This window comes from Euprymna scolopes, chromosome 15, assembly GCF_053919585.1.
Source record: "Euprymna scolopes isolate OS-2025 chromosome 15, ASM5391958v1, whole genome shotgun sequence".
NCBI lineage: Eukaryota > Metazoa > Mollusca > Cephalopoda > Sepiida > Sepiolidae > Euprymna > Euprymna scolopes.
Window position 1 is genome coordinate 79,092,930 of NC_136496.1, and position 21,329 is coordinate 79,114,258.

At 32.5% G+C, this 21,329-nt stretch overlaps 1 protein-coding gene across 1 annotated transcript in view; it reads right to left on the reverse strand.

Moving 5' to 3' along the window:
* Positions 1-21,329, reverse strand: part of LOC145293930 (sphingomyelin phosphodiesterase-like) — a 110,494-nt gene that overhangs the window by 45,357 nt on the left and 43,808 nt on the right. Inside the window, exons 2-5 of the mRNA XM_080140756.1 lie at positions 17,018-17,386; positions 13,831-13,995; positions 6,223-6,346; positions 2,425-2,531 (exon numbers count right to left, since the gene is read on the reverse strand). Coding sequence (XP_079996882.1) covers positions 2,425-2,531; positions 6,223-6,346; positions 13,831-13,995; positions 17,018-17,359 — 738 coding nt within the window. The 5' untranslated portion in view covers positions 17,360-17,386. The remainder of the gene's footprint in view (positions 1-2,424; positions 2,532-6,222; positions 6,347-13,830; positions 13,996-17,017; positions 17,387-21,329) is intronic.

Here is a 21,329-nt window from a genome sequence, read left to right on the forward strand (position 1 = left end):
AACAAAAAAAAACTGAAAACAAACAAGTTAATTTAAAAATATATATTGAAGTGGTTAGCTTTCAAAATGTCTGCCAAATTTTATTAACTAGTTTTCTCTTGATTTACTAAGCAGTGACGAGGTAATTGATCCACTTTATAAATTTGGTGGATGATTTTTGCATTTAAAAATTTTTTATCATTTTTAAAATATTTATTTGTTTTCTGGTTTTCACAAATTAGATAGCATCTTTTAAGACAATTTCTTCAGCAAAATTCTATATTGGAAACATCATTACCAAGGTTCAATTGGAAATATTTTAATTTCATTTTTAATAAACACTGTTTGATTTTATGTTGTTTTTTTTTTTGTTTTATGTATTATTTTTTTAATATTGTTTGATTTTGTTTCTTACAAAAAAAAAAAAAAAAAAAAAAAAAAAAAAAAATCACTCCTTTAAGCCCAAGTCCGTGTGGCAACATTTTTAATAAAGCGTTTTATTATATTAATAATTACTATTTACCAAATAAAAATTCAAGCAAAAATCAAAATGGATTAATTTGCCTTGTCATCGTTTGTCAAAACAGAAAACTAGTCAATAAAATTTGGTAGATATTTGGAGAGCTGACCTTTTTAATAAAACCATTTAAAATGAAACAAATGATAAATAATTTACTTTAAAATAAAAATAGACCAAAAATTTAAAAATAGAACAAATGAAATTCAAATAAATAATTTCAATACAAAGTTACTAGTGCCCAAATAAATTTTAAAAAGATCAAACTTATAAAAAAAAAAAAAATCTGTTGGATAATTTACTTGAATATTTGAAATTTTTTTTTTTACTGCTCGAATTTTTTTTTTTTTTTTTTTAGAAATATTTTTCTTAACAAAAATTATTTAACAGAGAATTTAAAATGCTCCAGACCAGCATTCCATTTTTTTTTTTTTTTCGTCAAAGCATTTCTTTTTTAATACTATGATCCTGATCGCAAGAGTCAACAGGAAAAAACAGAACCTCTATTAATCTCTTGAAAATAGCAGTTCATTTTAGGAATTTCAAAATCTTGTTAGGCGATGGTTAGCACCAATCAATGTGATGTCAGCAGAAAGACAAAACTCAATGGAGAGGCTTTATCTCGACGAGTCACATTCACTATAAACAACTTCATCTGAATTTGATAATTAGAATCTCATAGGTGGTAAAGAATGGAAGAATCTAATATATAATCTAGAAGAATAAGACGTTCATACTTTGTTAATATGCCTTTTTTTTGTATTTAATTGTTTACACTATGCCAAACGGATAATTGCCAAATAATATCATTAAGAAATGACTAAAATTAAAAAATCAATCCAGAATGGTAAAAGTTTGCAACAAATGGCGTCAGATAAAATTTATTCTATTTTTCTAAACAAAGAAATCAAGAAATATTTCATCAAGTAATATATTTTTATAATATTAAAAATAAATTCAAAACCGTGAAGCATTAACATTTTATTATTTTATGAAAAAAACAAAAACAAAAAAAACAAGTATTATGCAAATTTTTTATCTGTCATTGTTTGTTGCGGACTTAGAGTCACCTGCTCTGATTCACCCTGTAGTCACTCATTTTCACACAATGATCACGTTTGATAGAAAGCATTTTGATACTGTAAAAAGGTATGCTTTAAAAAAATACAAAAGGTTAAAGAAATGGGTTACAAAGTGTTCCTTCTTAAAACAACCTAAATAATTTTTCTTGTAACAATTCTGGTTCACCATAATATTGTTGTAGAGAAAGCACCAAAACTCTTCTTGCATAACGAACGATGCATAGTATGTTAATGATGCTAGCTTTAAGGATTGTAACAGTAGTATGAGTATAAGCGGACCATTCCCCATATACATCACAAGCCAATTACTCAATTTGTAACTATGTACTGCATTGTTCACTTACAGTAATGAACTCTTTATATAAGCTGGATGATTGAGTTATTAAGTACATTTGGATAATATTTGAAAAAAAATAAATAAAATAATCAAACTATTTAGAATATATTAAAATTTCTGCAAATATGCTTAAGTCTGAAAACTTTAAATAGCAACAAATATGTCCTAGCATCAAATGGTTTTGTATCATGAAAGATTGATTTGGTCAGTTTGTTTTACTACACACTGATCGTTTTCTCGTTATTTAATACTGAATTCAGTAATTTGGGAAAAGTTTTTCAAGCTTAAAGTTTTTTTTTTATATCTTCGAATATTTGTTCATGATTGTTTGATTCGGCTGTCTTTTAAGAGGATGTTTTTAAAACTTTGCAAAACAGGATCGATTTTTGCAAATGAAAAGAAAAAAAGCAATAGCATCAACATTTTAGGTCAGTGAGCCAGTATCTTCAAACAGCCTAATCTGGTACACTAAGTATTGTGAAAGAAAAAGTACTTTTTCTAGAACTTACTTTATCTTGAATTGACTTAAGATGCTGGAAAAGATTATCAAGTGTTCTTGGAGGCACATCACAGCTCCTGTAGTCTCCCCATTTTCCTGCACCACGTATTCCTTTCTCTGTTTAAAAAAAAAAAAAAAAAAGTGCTTATTGTTAGAATTATTATAGTCATTAATTTTCATAAATATGCAATAGTAACACGGATTATCAACAACAGGATCTTTTCTATGCTAACAGATTCTTTCTTCAAACTGTTTGCCTTTGTAATTCCCTCCCCAATCCCCATTTGTCTGACAACACCATTATGAAAAACATTAAAGATTACATGAGCAGATATTGGTTAAGAATTCTCCATCTACACTCATAGATTCTTACAAATCCAATATTATTTTCTTTTATGGAAATTGCTCCAGACAAGGCATGAAGCATTTTGATGTAAGAAGCTTAAAAAAAGTTGTAACATCAAAAACCTAGCCAGTAATTAGTAGTATATTAATAGATTCTGACCTAGAAAACAGCAATTCTTTCCTCTTGTCAAGCTTTTTTCATGGAATGTGAGGACTAAAGAACAAAATAAGACTGCCAAAAGAAAATCCAAGGTCATCTTTCTACTCTATTTTATTTCCCTTCTGTACTTTCATAGTTTTAATTTTTCCCTTTATTTTTCAGTAATCATTTTTTCAGTATTTTTTATACATTTTGCCCCTTTTCAAAAATAATCCTCTATCTTAGACCAAGCAATTTTATTGCATTATTTGAACTTCTATTCTCATCTTGGTTGTTATCTTCAAGTCTCTAACCTTCCAAACGTGTTCATTTTTATAGTGAATAGAAACCTATATGGAATTTCCAACTGAAACTAACAGAACAAGAACAATATAATCTTGTGATTTAAATGAAGAGTTTGAAATTCTGAATAGGTTTACAAGTTGGAAAAAAGGTTGGGTGTTACGTTAGTTGAATAATTGTTAAAATAATAATGAAGAGGAGAATTTTAGACCAAATAATCCAAATTATTAATCTCATTTATAAAATTCACTATGTCTCCATTTTGTTGCTTTCAAATTAGCTTTTGGTTGAAATTCTGACTGATAGCATCCATGTCAAAACCGTTTTTTACTTTTGACATCTTGACTATGTATTGGGTATAGTATCATATGAAATAATCGAGAAAACTTGTATACAAAATCTGGATAAATTAAAATATATTTAAGTGTATTTTATGACTGGGCAATGCCGAGCGCCCTCTGCTAGTCATTATCTAAAAATAATTCAGAAATAAACACCTATAGTTTTTTTCTTTTAATTTTTTTTTCGTTAATGTTTTAAATGATTCTTCAGTTTTAGCCCAATATTTAAAAATATTTTATAAAAAGAAAAATAAATTGGTACAAAAGTTTATGTACTTACAGGATAGGTACGAAATAAAAATAAAATAAAAAAATAAAGTCCATTAAAAGTTCCAAATTCATTTAATATTTTTGTTTAAAAAAAAAAAAAAAAAAAAAAATATTAGTGAAATCTCATCGGCCGTTTTTAGCCTTATTAAGGTTAAGGTACATAACTCAAACTTTAATTCAAACAAGAAAAGGGTCAATAAAGCACTGCCTCCTTATGTTAAGAATTGCTTTCCAAATTTGCATATGCATGATTTGATTTTTCTTTTTTAAACAAAAATACTGGATAAATTTGCATAAATTTTGGTATACCATTTTTTTTTTTTTAACCAAACAGATATGTAAATAAAAGTGTGCAATTATATAGTTTTTTAATATTTAAGTGAAACTGGAGAAGCACCCCATTTTATTTCCAATTTTTTCTTAAAATGTTACTTTATTTAACTTATATTACATTTTTGTTACAATTGTCTAAATTTTTTTGTTTTTTGGGGGTTTTTTTGTTTTGTTTTTTTAAACCTCCAAACAAGCCATAAATCTATTTGAAATGTAAGTAACTACAATTTAAAATCATGTCTAACAGGGGATTGTGGGAGAGCTGAGCAGCAAGATGTCTGTTCATGTTACATTTAAACTTTTTTTTTTTTTTGCATTTTCACCCTAAACAAGGCACAGTGCCACTTTGATGAAGGGAGGTTACTATCTGGGCCATAATTTGTAGTTGCACTATGTGAGAAGCTAAGCAGCAAGATGTTTGATTACATTATACTTGAACTTCTGCATGTCAGTACAGTCGAGGAAGCGGGAACCTGGAAGTCTAGCAATCCAGGGAAAGAACTATTAAGAGTAGAAGGCTTTCTGCCGTCTAGGGATTTCTACTGTGTAGGGATGGAATTTTGCTGCTTGCCAGGTTTGTCGAAGGGTATTTATGTCAAGGTGGTACTAGAGCTTGTAGTTTAGTACAGTCAGATAAGGAGGAAACAAGGAGGAAATTCCAAAGTATAGCAGTTCACGGAAAGAAACTCTTCTAAAAAGCTTTCCAATATCTAGGGTCTCTACAGTGAAGATGTGGGATTTTGCTGCTTGTCAAGTTAGTCGGGGGTAAGTATGTCAAGAGGGCACGTGCTACGAGTTCATCAAAGCACATTCCATTAAAGTACTTGTAAAACAGGCACAGGTATATGACATTTGATGAGACAGGGGTTGGAGCTTGGCCGATAGTGCGGGATTTATTAGATCTGAAACTTTTTTTAATCCTGTCTAAGAGTAAGAAACTAGTGATAGATTTCCCAGCCCAAACATGGCAACAATAAACCATGCATGGGAAAATGATGGCTTTATAAATGTATAGGATGCTCGCTAGTGAGAGTAATTTTTTAGCAGAGTAGAGGGATGGGTTCTCAGGTAGAGTGTTATTTGTCATAGCAATCATTGGCCGAGAAGGTTTAATGCTAAAATTGTATAATGGCAGTCTTGTAAAAATTTCTCACTCATTTCACATGAAGTCTTGATAAAAAATGAAATATATAAGTGCACATTCAAGTCGATTGGTATGTTTAATTTATGCCTACCACTTATCCAACATCTCACAAAGGGGGTCCTATGTGTAGCAACGGACACAAAGGGGGTCCTATGTGTAGCAACGGACACAAACGGGGTCCTATGTGTAGCAACGGACACAAACGGGGTCCTATGTGTAGCAACGGACACAAACGGGGTCCTATGTGTAGCAACGGACACAAACGGGGTCCTATGTGTAGCAACGGACACAAACGGGGTCCTATGTGTAGCAACGGACACAAACGGGGTCCTATGTGTAGCAACGGACACAAACGGGGTCCTATGTGTAGCAACGGACACAAACGGGGTCCTATGTGTAGCAACGGACACAAACGGGGTCCTATGTGTAGCAACGGACACAAACGGGGTCCTATGTGTAGCAACGGACACAAACGGGGTCCTATGTGTAGCAACGGACACAAACGGGGTCCTATGTGTAGCAACGGACACAAACGGGGTCCTATGTGTAGCAACGGACACAAACGGGGTCCTATGTGTAGCAACGGACACAAACGGGGTCCTATGTGTAGCAACGGACACAAACGGGGTCCTATGTGTAGCAACGGACACAAACGGGGTCCTATGTGTAGCAACGGACACAAACGGGGTCCTATGTGTAGCAACGGACACAAACGGGGTCCTATGTGTAGCAACGGACACAAACGGGGTCCTATGTGTAGCAACGGACACAAACGGGGTCCTATGTGTAGCAACGGACACAAACGGGGTCCTATGTGTAGCAACGGACACAAACGGGGTCCTATGAGTAAGAACAGATGACAATGTACTAGATATGTAAGAATGGAGAAGTTATATACGTGTCTGCTGAGAAATGAAATAAAAAGGATTTTACTGGGAGGTCCATTATCAGCTCTGCAACAAAGTGGTTCTCCACAATCTGTATTCGTTCCTTCTTTGTATAATGGATCCAAATGAATGTCACTGAGGTGAAGAATTCGAAGCTTCGGTGAACCAGGCTAAAAAAAATAAAAAATAAAATAAAAATAATAAAATAAAAAGAGTCACAGTTTCAGTTTTTTTTATTTTTCAACATATCTTTAAAGGCAACAGTTTGCTTTTACGGCATATCAATCCTTTTTCATTTTATGTAATGCTGAATCGAATCATTTTGATAATTTCTTTTTATTTAATTTTTTTTTTGTTATTTTTTACTAAATAATTAGCACTTATGGGTAAATGTTAATGAGAGATGAGATCCTAATAGGTACTTCAACTCCCAGTCAGAATAAAGCTGGGAGTAACACCAACTTGGGTTCATCTGCTTTCTGTTAGATTCATAAATCACTTTTGGTTGTAAAAAGAAATCCAGCTAATGACTAAATGCTGCATCTACCAGGTCCTCATTCACATGATCCTGCTTTATGGATGCAAAACCTTGCCCCAGTAATTAGCTGATATTCGAAGGTTAGAAGTCTTCAATTAGTGATGTCTCCAATGGTTCACAGAATTCATATCTCTGACCACATATCAAACACCACAATCCACACAAAATGTAAACTTTCTAGAATTGAGAAAGTACTTATCAGGAGGCTCTGCTGGTTTGGGCATACTCTTCGTCTTCCATTAACTGACCCTATTTACATGAATTCGCCAGATATTCTGCGGAAGCTACTCATTAAATTTACCTATTTGGCTTTCAGAATAGTCTCAGAATCAATAGTTTCCGGGCTACCTGACCTTGTTTGATGATCAAGGTTCTTGCAACTGAAGCAAGATTTACTAAACCATCAATATTTAATACTAGGTGCATCATATTTAAGATATATATATGAGGGGTGTGCAATAAGTAATGCCCCTGACCCACTTCCCATAGCAGTAGAGCAACAAAACTTGGCACAGTTATTAGTCTTTCTTTACATAGGAATCACCCAGAGTTATGCATTTCTCCAATCGTTTGATGCAGCTATGGAGACCGTTTTTGTAGAACACCCTAGGTTGGTCTTCCAACCACGACATGACTTCAGAAATCAAGGCTGCATCATCTGGGAAATGCTTTCCTTTCAAAAAAACCTTCATGGCTGGGGAGAGGTGAAAGTCAGAGGGTGCAAGGTCAGGAAAGTAGGGAGGATGGGGGAGGATTTCATAACTATATGCCAGTGCTTCTGATCTGGCGACATACGAGTTATAGATGAAAACGTTGTCCTGCAGGAGGAGGGTACCTTTGCTAATCTTGCCGCGCCTCTTGATTTTGATAGCTTCCCCTAATTTCCTCAAAAGTGAAGCATAATAGGCTCCTGTAATTGTGGTACCCTTTGCCAGGAAATCTGTCATCACTACTCCGTCCTGGTTCCAGAAGACTATGAGCATGACCTTGCCAGCGGAGGGCTGCACCCTTGACTTCTTTGGAGGTGGGGAGTCCAAGTGCTGCCACTGCATTGACTGGGCTTTGGTCTCTGGATCATAGTGATGGACGCAGGTTTCATCCTGTGTAATCAGTCTTTTGAAAAACTTTGACATCTTGGCACATCTCCAAATTCATCCTCGAGCACTCGACGCGTTCTCGCTTCTGGAATGGTGTGAGCAACCTGGGAATCCATCTGGCAGACACCTTATGCATATGGTCATGAATGATAGTACCCTGTACTAATCTTGACATCTTGGGCTATTTGGCGAATAGTAATGCGCCGATCTTCCAAAATGACAGCCTCAACTTGACGGACAGATGCCTCATCAGAAGGGGGGAGGGGCGACCAGGTCTGGGAGCTGTTTCCACAGACTTCCGGCCACGTTTGAATTCACGATGCCAGCGTTTTACAAGGTCATATGATGGGGCATTATCACCATAAGTTTCTTTCATTTCATCAAAAGTCTCCTGTGGTGTGCGTCCTTTCAAATACAAAAACCGGATCACTGCTCGACATTCAACAGGTTCCATTTCACACCTGATTCAGTTCAAACCTGTAAAACAGAAACCACAATTTGTTCAGAGTTGTAATTTGCCACATAACTCGTACAGACATAAATCATTGCATATGCAAAATTTCAGCTGGATCAGACAACTGGAAGTGTGTCAGGGGCATTAGTTATTGCACGCCCCTCGTATTTATACATACTCAATAAAAAATATTCTTTGATATGCATATTTTTATTGAAAAACGGTTTCAAAGATAATAAATATTTAAATTAAGAAACCGTTCAAGTTGAACAGAAAAAAAAATGTTTTTTAAATATTTGCATCTTAACATGGTTTTAATAACCATTGTTTATTCAACATTTTATTAAAAAATACGAAGAGCTTTTTGCCAATACTCATAACATTACAGCGACCATACAACTAAAAAAAGCTTCAAGTCAAGAGTTCTTTACTTCAGTACTGCATGAAAGAACAGCAGTACACAGCTTTGATACAACATGAGGTCAAACATTTTATTTAAAAAAAAAAAAAAAAAAACTCTTTCCTTCTACTCTAATGATGGATATTTTACTATCCAAAATTAAGAAACATTTCAAAATTAATAAGAAACATGTCGAAACAGTATACATCATATATAACAATCTGTCATGCCATAGACAACATATATTGTGAACAAACAGGAATACAACTTTATTATATATATATATATATATATATATATATATATATATATATACACACTTCTAGTTCTGCTATAAATTAAAGATGGCTGCCTAACACCATCCTTCATTCAATTGGATATATCTTTGTGGGGGAAGAAGTTTTCTAGATTTCCATTTCCCTTTGAATTTACTTTGTTATTTTTGTTTCGTCCATTTAGTGCAATTTGTAATAATATTTATTTGCCTCTAATGGGTTGTTTCATGGCACAGTAGACCATATTTCCCATCATTTTAACGAAACATGTGTCAGGTGTTTATGAAGAAATATAGCCATTCACCTATAAGTAAAATGATTTAAAAATGAAAATAAAAAAATTAGCAAAAGTTGTGATTGTGGGCAGATTATGTTTTTAGGTCATTGGAATGTAACTAAACAAACAACATTAAAACTTCAGTATATTTTTACAGACATGTTTCATTTACATAGAACAATCAATATTTGTATGTTAATATTGTATTTTTCCTTACATATACTCATCAGAAAAACAAAACAATTTTCTTAGCAAGAAATAAGCATGACAATATAATGTTGGAAATGAAGCATATGGAAGAATTCGCATTGCGTATTTATTTAGGTTGCCATCTTTGTTTTGAAAACATTGGACTAATATATATATATATATATATATATATATATATATATATATATATATATTTCAAGGTTGTTGTCCAGAATTCCTCCGATATTGTCTGGTTGTAAAATACACTTAAATGCATTTTAATTTAGGCAGATTTTGTATTTATTTTTACAGAGCAAATTCTCTATTGACATACACATATATATATATATATATATATATATATATATATAAATGAATAAATGACATTTATATTCCAAATTTCATGATGTTGATCATCTTATAATTTATTCCTTTAATTTAGTTGACATTTACAATTCTTGACAGTATCTTTTGTAGCACAAAATCATTCACTTAATTATTATTTCAAGCAATGAATCTATTTTGCTCTTAACTCATCAGAAGAAATAATAACTACCAATACACTAAAAGGAAATAAAATGCATTTGGGCATGATTATAAAATCTGGAAATTGGGAGAAGTTGCAATTACCTTATTGTTTGCTTACATTATGAGATATATATATATATATATATACACACACACACAGTACCGATTTCAAAAGTTTAAAAAAAAAAAAAAAAAAAAAAAAAAAAGACAAACATTTAGGTGCTCCAGCTGCATTCCCTACTGTTTGATCTAATGACAGACGCATAAAGACTTAAAATTAAACCACTTCAAGTTATGAATGAATTTGCACATGTGCAAAAGTAATAGAAACATTTTGCATTTCAACGGGCTAACATTATTCATCCATACAAACAAATATTTTATTCACTTTAAATGATCCTTGGTGTATGATTACTATTTTCTGTTAATTTCAGTGTTATGTGACCAGTAATTTAAGAGTTTATTGGTTAAATATTTTCTCTCTCTCTCTCTCTCTCTCACACACTCTCTCACACACACACACACACACACACACACACACACACACACGTTTTATTTATATAGATTAAATACAAGTAGTGTTTGTGTTCCTTGATAGAAGCGCTGGTGGAGTTTGAATAAAATAAATATGTATTAGATACGTTTGAAGCCAAAACAACGCATTATTACAAAATAAACATTTATTTTGTTTGACATTTATAAATATATTTTGAAGATACACTTCATTTTTTTTTTTTTGCCATGTTGTTGTGAAGCATAGAATCAGTAGAAGTCTATTTGTTGTTTTTACGATAGTCTTTTCAAATGTTGTACCGGTGTGTTGGCCATGCGGAATTCACATTATGTTTTGTATTGCTTGATAGAAGCGCTGGTTGAGTTTGAATAAAATAAATACATATTATCCATTTATTTTGTAATGTTTTGTTTTAGTTTCAAACGTATCTAATACGTATTTATTTTATTAAATAAAAGTATTTTGAGTGTTCTTGATTTTCCGGTTTAATTGCCTTCATTCTTTATATTTCATGTAATAATTAAAATGCTCCAAAGAATATTTGCTAAGATAATGATTTGCCATTATATAATAGCCCCACAAATATTTCTATAAAAATAAATTACATATGATAATTCTAAAAACTTACTTTACTTTAAATTCATTACAACTTGCACTTTATATTATTCAATATACCTTGATAGTTTTAACAATTATCATTAAAAAGGAAAAATTAAGGCAAGCATATTTTAGAATTATCTCCCTTTTTGATAACTTACTAAATTACCTCCCTTTAATAATGAACTTAAATGGTCTAAACTCCAGAGTAAAGGCAATGATAAGATACATATATATATATATATATATATATATATGTATGTGTGTGTGTATATCTAGATGTAAGCATGTATGTATATGCATGCACTGTATTAGATTATGCTATCCATATACTCAGTCTGATTCTCATGATCCCCTTCTCTTATTAACAAGTATTTTTTGCTTGATTATTTTTTCAGGACAAATTTCTTGTTTTGACACCTCCCCTTCCCCCTTTATAAATAGTTCATTTATGTTCATCCTCCTTCTCCGTCTTATGATTTTGTAATTAACTCTTCCTTTCCACTTACATTGACAATCTCAATTACACTGGATTTTGTTCTTCCCATTTTTTCCCCGTCTTCACTTTCAATGTCTAGAGTTTAGGTGTCACATAAGCCCTCTCCCTCTAAATTTTGACATGTTTTACTTTTTGAACAAACACTTTTCTCATCTTGCATTTAAAAGCTAGACTTCTCCAGTAGAAAACAAATTTTTTTTAAGTCACTTGACAAGGACAGGTGGTCTTGACCACCTCTGCAAACTTAGCAAGTTCAGTGTTGCGATCATGTAAATTTGTCTATATCAATAAAAATATATCTTGCTCTTTTTTATTGAGCACTCTTAATAACCTTGTTTAATCCACGAGTTTTCTCTCTTGAATACTTTTAACATATATATATATATATATATATGCTTTAAAAATAAAGCAAAAAATAAAGCAAAAAATAAATGCTTTCCAAAAAATAAAATAAATTGCAAACTATGGTCTCCACTTTTTCTCTAGGAACTCTGGTTACAAATGGGACAACACGCCAGCTCAAGTATTGTATCATGTTGTATCATCATAAATAAGTATCTACAAAATATGTTACATTACATTTTTGTGTCCAGATCCATGATGCATCTACCAAGTATATGGCGGCTAGTGGTGGCCAGCATTTCAACATTAACACATCACAACATTTGTTCATCTGCATAGACAGTTTCTAATGTTTATATAATTTTATTCATATTACATACATACATACATGCATAGATCTCAAACTGATGAACATTAAGATTTTTCTTGATCTGAAAATTAGTGATGGAACAATTTCAATGCAATTATCGATTCTGTTCTAAATTCCTGATTATGATACAATTATGAATTCAGATTCTTTTTAAATTAGTAAATATAGTTGGGGTTTTTTTTGGGGGGGGGGGGGATACCACAAAAATCCATGTAAAAAGGTGTATATATTTTCACAAATGTAAAAATATGCTTATCGCTTTTGGATGCGACTTGATTTTAGTTTCACTCATAGTTTAAAATCAATAGATATTTATCATTTCATCATTAACACGAACAGTGGAAAATTAAGTTTTAAACTAAAACAAAGAAATAAAAACAATTAATAGAATAGTTTTGAGCATTGGAAAATAGGTACCAATTTTTTTCCATTTTCAAAAAGTTCTGATTTTTCAACTTCAGATTCATCATCCCACCAACTACTGGAAATTTGTCAAAACTAAAATGGAATATTTTAGAGACAACTTGTCAGATTAAGAAATGCATAAATAGTGTAAAAAATTTTAGGAAAGAAAAGAAATTAAGAGGAAATCTTTTTGAACTATTAAATGAATTATTTCATAGAATTTGTGCTGCATAAGATGCCCAGCTAAGCGCAAGTTGACTTCATGCTTTGACAACTCGTTTGATTATAACGAGGATGATGAGGACCCGTCCAGAACTTGGGTTTTGCTGCAATCTTCAACCATCTCTATTTAGTTACAGTCATCCCAGTATCACATCTAAGCCCCTGTAAAAACTGTTCCACTATAGAACTACACACATGCATTGACTCAAGACGCATATGCTGGCTAGTAAAAAAAAAAAAAAAAAAAAAAAAAAAAAAATTAAAAAAAAAAATTAATAAAAATCTTTTACAGTTCACAAGTTTTCTATATCTCTAGAAACAGAAAGAAGTGAATTGTGGTTGTTAAAATACTCCAAATTCCTCTTCGGATAGAGTTTGGAAAGGAGCGTGCCTTTCAACTATCTAAGCACATCTCCCTCTCAAAATCCTGCAAAAAAAAAAAAAAAAAAAAAAAAAAAAAAAAAAAAAAAAAAGAGAGGAGAGAGAGGATGAAGTGGAAATAAACTCACCCTCTTTTCTGGTTCCGACATCGTTTCCTACAACTCATCATAGTAGCCATTATAATGCACAGAATCCTCAAAGTTGGGGGGGGGGGGCACACACACTATACCACATGTTGAAATTAATAACAAATGTTCTAAAAAGTAGAACTCCTGAAAGCATTATGAAACTAAATTTGATTCTGTGCTGTTCTTTTTCATAATTTTTATAACCAAAGGAGATGACAACAAAAAGAAATTTGTGTATGATTTGTATGCTTTACACAATGAAACTCCAGCTGCCTACATGCCAAGCCCCCATCTGAATAATTTGCTGGGATCAAAGAATTGGTCCCTGTTGTGCCACACTGTCAAGTGTTACATTTCAGGTTCAAGTTCCAAAAAGGATAAAAATTGTTGAATGTATAAAATAGCACCAGTTGTGACAAGTAGATAGCCACTTCTTACCTTTGGTGGTTTTATTGGAGTGACAGGAGGTTTGGGGGTTTTCGGAAAAGTCACATTCCATTTGTCGTATGGATCTTTTTTGGAAGTACACTGAGGACCAATAATAATACCACAAACTTCTTCTGGGGTCAAGGTTACATTTTTGATGACATAAAAAAATTCTGACTGCAAATAAAAAATAAAATTCAAATATTTATTTTTTTTTAAAATGGTGAAAAAAGAAAAGAGAAAAAAAAGATTCATTATTTATGAAACGGAAAGAAATTTTAAAGATATTTTGTCAGTCATTTTAAAGCAATGAAGTGAAAACTAATACACATCAGTAGTAGAGATGGGAGGATCCCAATATTTGTCCCGATTCCAATACAATTACCAATTCTATTCAAAATTTCCAACTCTGATACAATTACAGATTATTTAAATCTCTAAATATTTAGCTATGGAGTTGTTTTATATTACTTTTTAGGTTACCATAAAAATCCATGTAACATGTGCATATCTATCTATATCTATAAAAGTGAAAGTGTGTGTGTGTTTGTCTGTCTGTCTGCATCTGTGTACATTTCCCTACGCAATAAATGTCAATTTTTAGTCTACAGACTCGAAATTTGATATACATGGTACTGAGATTTGGGAAAATCTATTTGATCAATTTTCGGCCAGAAATTTGGCTGTTAAGGGGTCAAAGTTCAATGATTTGACTTTTGAGAACTTTACTAACTCCTCAGAGTTTTGGGTCTAAACACTTGAAATTTTAGATATAGGTTCCTTGACATGGATCTAACTTAATAACTTAATTTGAGCCCGAAACAAAAATGTTAAGGGGTCATAATAGGGGTCAAATTTTTTTTAAATTTGACCTCTCCGGTCTCTTCCAAATTACTCAGACAATTTATGGTCTAAACATTTGAAATTTTACATATTCAGAGATAGTGCAAGCTTTTTAATTGGTTTGGGTCGAAAATCTTTAGTTACCAATATATAAATGCATGTATGTATGTATGTTTGCATGTCTGCCTAAAACTTTCGACAGATTTTACCAAGATCAGTATCATTTTGAAGTTCGACCTTTCATGCGACAAATATCGAAAAATTAGCTAAAAACATTAATATCTTCACCTTCAACTGCACACTTTTCTACAGGGGGGGGGTCGCTTTTTTCACCGATATTTTTGAAAGTCATCCTTTCCTTTCGATTGTCTAGCCTTAATTAAAACCTACGTCACTTCCGGTTTGGTGGTGGTCGTCGTAACAGCAAAGACGTCACATTTTTGTTCCCCGTTCTTTTCCTCCTTTGCAGTATGGATTTGAGCTTCTTTGCAGTATGGATTCGAGCCTGCCTTCCTACTACCACTTTATTTTTTTATTTTTTGCTGAACACACCTCCAAACACCCGGGCAACGCCAAGCTGAAATGCTAGTATCTAAAAAAAAAAAAAAAAAAAAAAAAAAAAACACACACACACACACACTTTTGGGTGGTGATCTATAGATTCTAGTTTTAATGGTGGTTTCAAATACATAAATATTTATCATTTTATCATTAGTACTAGCAATTCAAAATTTTGTTTTAAACAATTTTAAACAAGCTGGTATTTGCTGAAACAGAGTTTGAAAGTATAGCAGAAGTCAATGATATTTGCATATGATTAGTAGTTATGAGACGATTTCAATATTTTTCCAATTCCAATACAATTACTGATTCTTTTTAAATCTCTAAATATCTAGCTATAAAGTTGTTTTTTATTAGTTTTAGGATTTTCGTAAAAATCCATGTAATATGCGCATATATCTTCACAAATGTTATGTAAAAAAAAAAAACAAAAAAAAGATTTTGTGAAATACAACAATAATGTAAAGGACTGCATAATAACTCTTGTATGACCACAAAGGCATTTGTGTTTCAGTTTCTACTAGAAAAAGTATAAGAATCAAAGATATGCATGAAAAATCAAACGAAACAGGTGAGATTTTCCAACAGATTACTATTCTACAACTGAACCTTAAGTCGTACAAGTTTGGTTTGTTTATTTAATTACAAATCAATCCTTTTTGGGTGATCTAATTTCAAACCACTATATCAGCTATAAAATACAATTAAAATACAATCACTATATCAGCAATAAAATACAATTAAAATACAATCACTATATCAGCTATAAAATACAATTAAAATACAATCACTATATCAGCTATAAAATACAATTAAAATACAATCACTATATCAGCTATAAAATACAATTAAAATACAATCACTATATCAGCTATAAAATACAATTAAAATACAATCATTATATCAGCTATAAAATACAATTAATTTAATACAAGTTATTTTTACCCATTGCAGGTGCAAGAGGAAGAGGTATTCCCCCCCCCCCAATAATATTATCACAATATACCCGATTGGATTTCAGCTTGTCATAATGCAATTTCGAAGTTTGCAACAGTATCTGTTAGGCCTATCATGCAGTACAGATAAGATGGGTCTATGTAAAAAAAACAAAAAAAACCTAAATTCCTATGAATCAACATGGTGTGAATATTTTTTTGATTGGCTTGATTCTGTTGAAGGCATTGGTTTCAGCGATTCTTTTAGGTACTTACAAGAAGTACCAATGAGAAGGTTGTCAGCGTTCATTAAAGAAAGTGGTGCTACAGAATTGATTGGATTTGAACATCTACGTCAGCAGTCCCTTGCCACAATCATCTTCCCCTACATCATTTGAATTTTTAGGCTTAGAAACTATTTTTTGTGAGAAAAAACATCTCCAGGTAACATTAGTATTGTTCTGTGTACTGTTCTCAGCTTGAATGTTATTTTCTCAATGTTTTGGTTAATATTATCTCTGACCCTCTTCAGGTGTATCTTGCCAAACTCAGGAATCTGAACAGAATTTCAAGCAAAGTCCTTAATCTAATCCACAGGGGGCTAACATATTCTCATTCTGCCAGTCTTAAGTAATTTACAACTGTATTGCTAGTAATGCTCACCCTGAGGATTGAACCTTCAACTTCCAGAAGAGATTCACTTGGAACTAAATTTTACCTAGTACTTGTTACGCCATAAGTCTCTGCGAAGGTTATATTGGCCGAAACATTGTGAAAATAACACTCAGGATGAGAACAGCAGATTCCAAATTATCAATCCTCATCTCAAAAATTCAGAAACATAAGGATACATTACTTACTTGGAATTCTTTGACAACTCCTTTGCAGACTTTTTCGTCTTCAATATGGAAAGTCCGGCAAATTTTATAAATGAACTTCATAATAAATGCCTGTGACTTGTGACCCGAAGAAAATTTTCTAGTGGCGCTGACTGTATAATGGCAGACCGAACAATGAAGGTTCCATTTGAGACTATAAGAGAATGTTTGGAGTTCTTCATCTGCAAAACTGTTTATGTCTTGTTCCATTCTTATGACTCCATTCTCAAGAGGATTGTCAAATCGTTTGAAGAACACGGGGGCTGTGATCGCAAGAACAAACAGCTGACATGCGATGAATAACCAAGGAAATGGGGTAGCCATTTTGTTTTCTTTATTTTACAAACACATCTGAAAATAAAGAAGTTTAGAGTTTTAAAAATTAGTTAATGATCCAAGGCAGCATTGGCATCTACCGATAGTTTACGGTAAACAGCTGTAAAAAGCAGATGCCAACATTGCCAGATGATAAATTTAAAACACTGCAAACAAAACTTGAACTCAAAAAGACTTGCCATAAGTTTAATTATATGAAAGAAATATTTTTGTTTTCAAGAAAAGCATATTGAATGTTTTCAATTTTTTTTTTTTTTTTTTTTTTTTTTTTAGATGGGTGGATGGCGAGACAGGATCAGTCATAATTAAACTTGGGTAGGGCTAGATTATCTAAGAGGACGGCCTCAATATTTGAAGACGGCCATGTTTTTTAGTCAGCCGGGAAATGGACCCACGGTATTGCAATCCGCAGATTGACAATTCTAAAGAGAAAATTTTGCTCATATTTTTTTAATACAAAAACATGGTAACTATGAATGAAAATTAAGTTTGTTCGGGGTTTTTTTTTTCTTCATGGAAAGTACCCAAGAAGTTTTTCTTTTTGCAAGAAAAGTTCCAATAAAAAAAATAACTAAAAAAGTTTTTATATTGTAATGACAAACAATTTTTTTTTTTCTTGGAAAAAAAAAAAAAAAAAAAAAAAACGAACGTTACAAATGGCTTAAATAACCCTGCTTCAATATTAAAATTTTAAAAATCGAAAAAAAAAGAAAAAAAAAAAAAAAAAAAAAAAAAAAAAAAAAAGACATCTCACACCACGATTCCAACCCAAAACCTTTAGATAATGACCTAAGACAACGTACACGAAATTAGGTCAATTTTTGTAAATCTTTAAACTAAATTAGGTTACGACGTCGTATGATCCCCCCACCCCTGTAGAAAAGTGCTGATTTCAGGGCGAAAAAAATTAACGTTTTTGGCCAATTTTTCGATATTTGTCAGACGAAGGATGAGGCTTTCACATGAGACCAAATTTGTGAATTTTTGTTCTGTCTGTCGAAATTTTTTAGCAGACATACAAACATATACATACACACATTTTCGCTTTCATATTTATAGAATAGCGAGGGGGGGGGGGGTACCCGGCTTTGCCCAGGTGTTTGGAGGTAAATCAAAACTCGGGGGGGGGATAAAAAAAAGTTTTGGTAGGTGAGTATGAGGATCGAACCTGAACCCTTGAGGCAAAGTTGGAAATTAAAGTGTGAAGAAAAAAAAGAAACATGCTACGTTAACCATTGAGCCACCGCAACATACTAACGGAAACACGTTTGAATTTATTTAATTACTTAGAATTTGCAGGTGCACGTTTTAATGTCTTAATGAGGTCAACTTCGACTTTTTTTTTTTTTTTTTTTATTTTCCTAAAATCTTGAGGGGGAACCAGCTCCCCTTGTCCAATTTGAATAGCAATTGTCTGATATAAGGAACAAAAAACAAAACAAAACGCAAATGTGATGGAAGAAGAAAACAGAAAAACGAACGTTAAAACTTCTTTAAAAAATCTGAAAAATAAAAACCAAAAGAAAACATGAAAATGGCTTAAATAACCCTGTTTCAATATTAAAATTAAAAAAAAAATCGAAAGAAGAAAAAGAAAAGATACCTCACACCACAATTCGAACTTACAACCTTTATATAATGACGCCGCCCTCTAAGCAACTGAGCTAAGACAACATTGATGAAATTGAATCAGTTTTTAACATTTAAACTAAATCATGTTCCAACGCTATTTGCGCATGCGTAGAAGCGAACTTGTCATGAGAGGACGGTTTTTGCTACATCCTCCCTGTAGAAAACTGATGATTTTAGGGTGAAGGAATTAATGTTTTTGGCCAATTTTTCGATATTTGTCGGGCGAAGGTTGGAACTTTAAAATGATATCTATCTGGCGAAAATCCGTGACCCATGTCAAAAGTTCTTGCGAGACATGCAAACACACATACATTTTCACTTTTATATATATACTAGCGGGGGTACCCAGCATTGCCCGGGTGTTTCGAGGTGTGTGTGCTTTTAAATTAAAAAGAAACCGGGCGGGGGGGGGGGGTAAGTTGATAGGATCAAACCCGACGCCCGGAGGTGAAGTTTGAAAATAAAATGTGAAAAAACACGAACCGTTCGGCCAGCCAGAATGAATTACTGAAAGATGTTTGAATTTCTTTAAGTAAGAACAAAATTGACAGGTGCTCGCACGGAAGTTGTAGATTAAGATTTTGTGCGAGCGTTACGACGACGATGACGTAAGCAATAGCTATTCAGCAAATGAGGTCAATGACCAGGTTTGTTTGTTATAAGCAAAGTAAAAAAAAAAAACAACCTTAAAACTTAAGGGGGGGGGTAATCAAAACATCGAAAAAAAAAAAAAAACACAAAAAAATTAACGTAAGGCAAACAAACGATGTTAAATGTAAAAATCGAAAAACAAAAACAAAAAAGAAAACAGAAAAACGAACGTTAAAACTAAAAACCAAAAAAAAAGAAAAACACGTGAAAAATGACTTAAATAAGCCTGTTTCGATATTAAAATTTTTTTTAAAAATCGGTGGGTACCCGGGTGTTTTTGGGTGTGTGTGTGGTCGGTCGGGGTGGGGGTGTTAATGAAAACCTAAGAATAAGCGAAGTAAAAAAAAACAAAAAAAAAAAAAAACAGAAAAACGAATGTTACGTGAAAACTGGCTTAAATAACACTGCTTCAATATTAAAATTTACAAAAAAAAAAAAAAAAAAAAAAAAAAAAATCTTACACCACGATTCGAACCCAAAACGTTTAGATAATGAACCAACGCTCTAACCAACTAAGCGAACACGACGTACATGAAATTTAGTCAGTTCTTCAAATATTTAAATTAAATCAGGTCATGACGTCGTCTGATGCATGCGTAGAACTGATACGGATACTCCACATTGATCAAAGCTAATTGCTTTCGGACGTTTCCAGCAATCGCGACTGGAAAAATGCTGCCAGAATTAGTTTTCCTTTTATTATACAAAAAAGCTTAACGCACATGCGGTAATTGAAAAATATTGAATATTTATCTTTTCAAAGTTGAGCAAATTAAATAGATAGGCAACCCCCATTGTTAACTCTTAGATATTATGATTTAGACGTGATATAAAAAGTTTTAAGTGAATCGACCGATCGCTTCTCGGAAAAAAAAAAAAAAAGCCTTTCTCGGACACACACAAAAAGCGAACATACATACATACTCACACACTTGCTTTTATATATATACTAGCGAGGGGTAACCAGCATTGCCTGGGTGTTTGTAGAGGTGTGTGATGTTAAATAAAAAAGAAACCGGGGAGGGGGGGGGGGAAAGGATCGAAGCCGAAGCCGAACCCGAGGCGAAGTTTGAAAATAAAATCGGCCAGCCAGAAGTGAAAGATGTTTGAAAGTCGTCGAGCGTTACGATGATGATGTAAGCATTGTTATAAGCGAAGTAAGAAAAGAAAACAACGTTTTAATTAAGCGGGGGGGGGGGGGAAAAATAACGTAAGGCAAACGAACGATTAAAACAGAAAAACGAATGAACGTTACGTGAAAAATGGCTTAAATAATACAGGGTTCAATATTTAAATTTTAAAAATCAAAAAAAAAAAAGAAAAAAAAGACATCTCACACCACGATTCGAACCCAAAACGTTTAGATAATGAACCAAAGCCTTAACTACCTGCGCTAAAGCGGCGTATATAAAGTTTGTTCTGTTTATCAACTATTTAAAGTAAATCAGGTCACGTCATCTGACGCATGCGTTGTAAAAAGTTAACGTTCTGTCTAGACATCTCTCTCTCTCTCACTTCGTCTGCCTTACTCTAAAGACTGGAAAATGGCGTCTGGCTGTTTTTATTTTTTATTTTTTTTTTAAAACTTCAATCGTTAATATTTTTTGTAAGCGTATTTTTTTTTTACTTCACATGTTTGGCTTGGCTTTATTTTTCATTTAACTATCGTATCTAC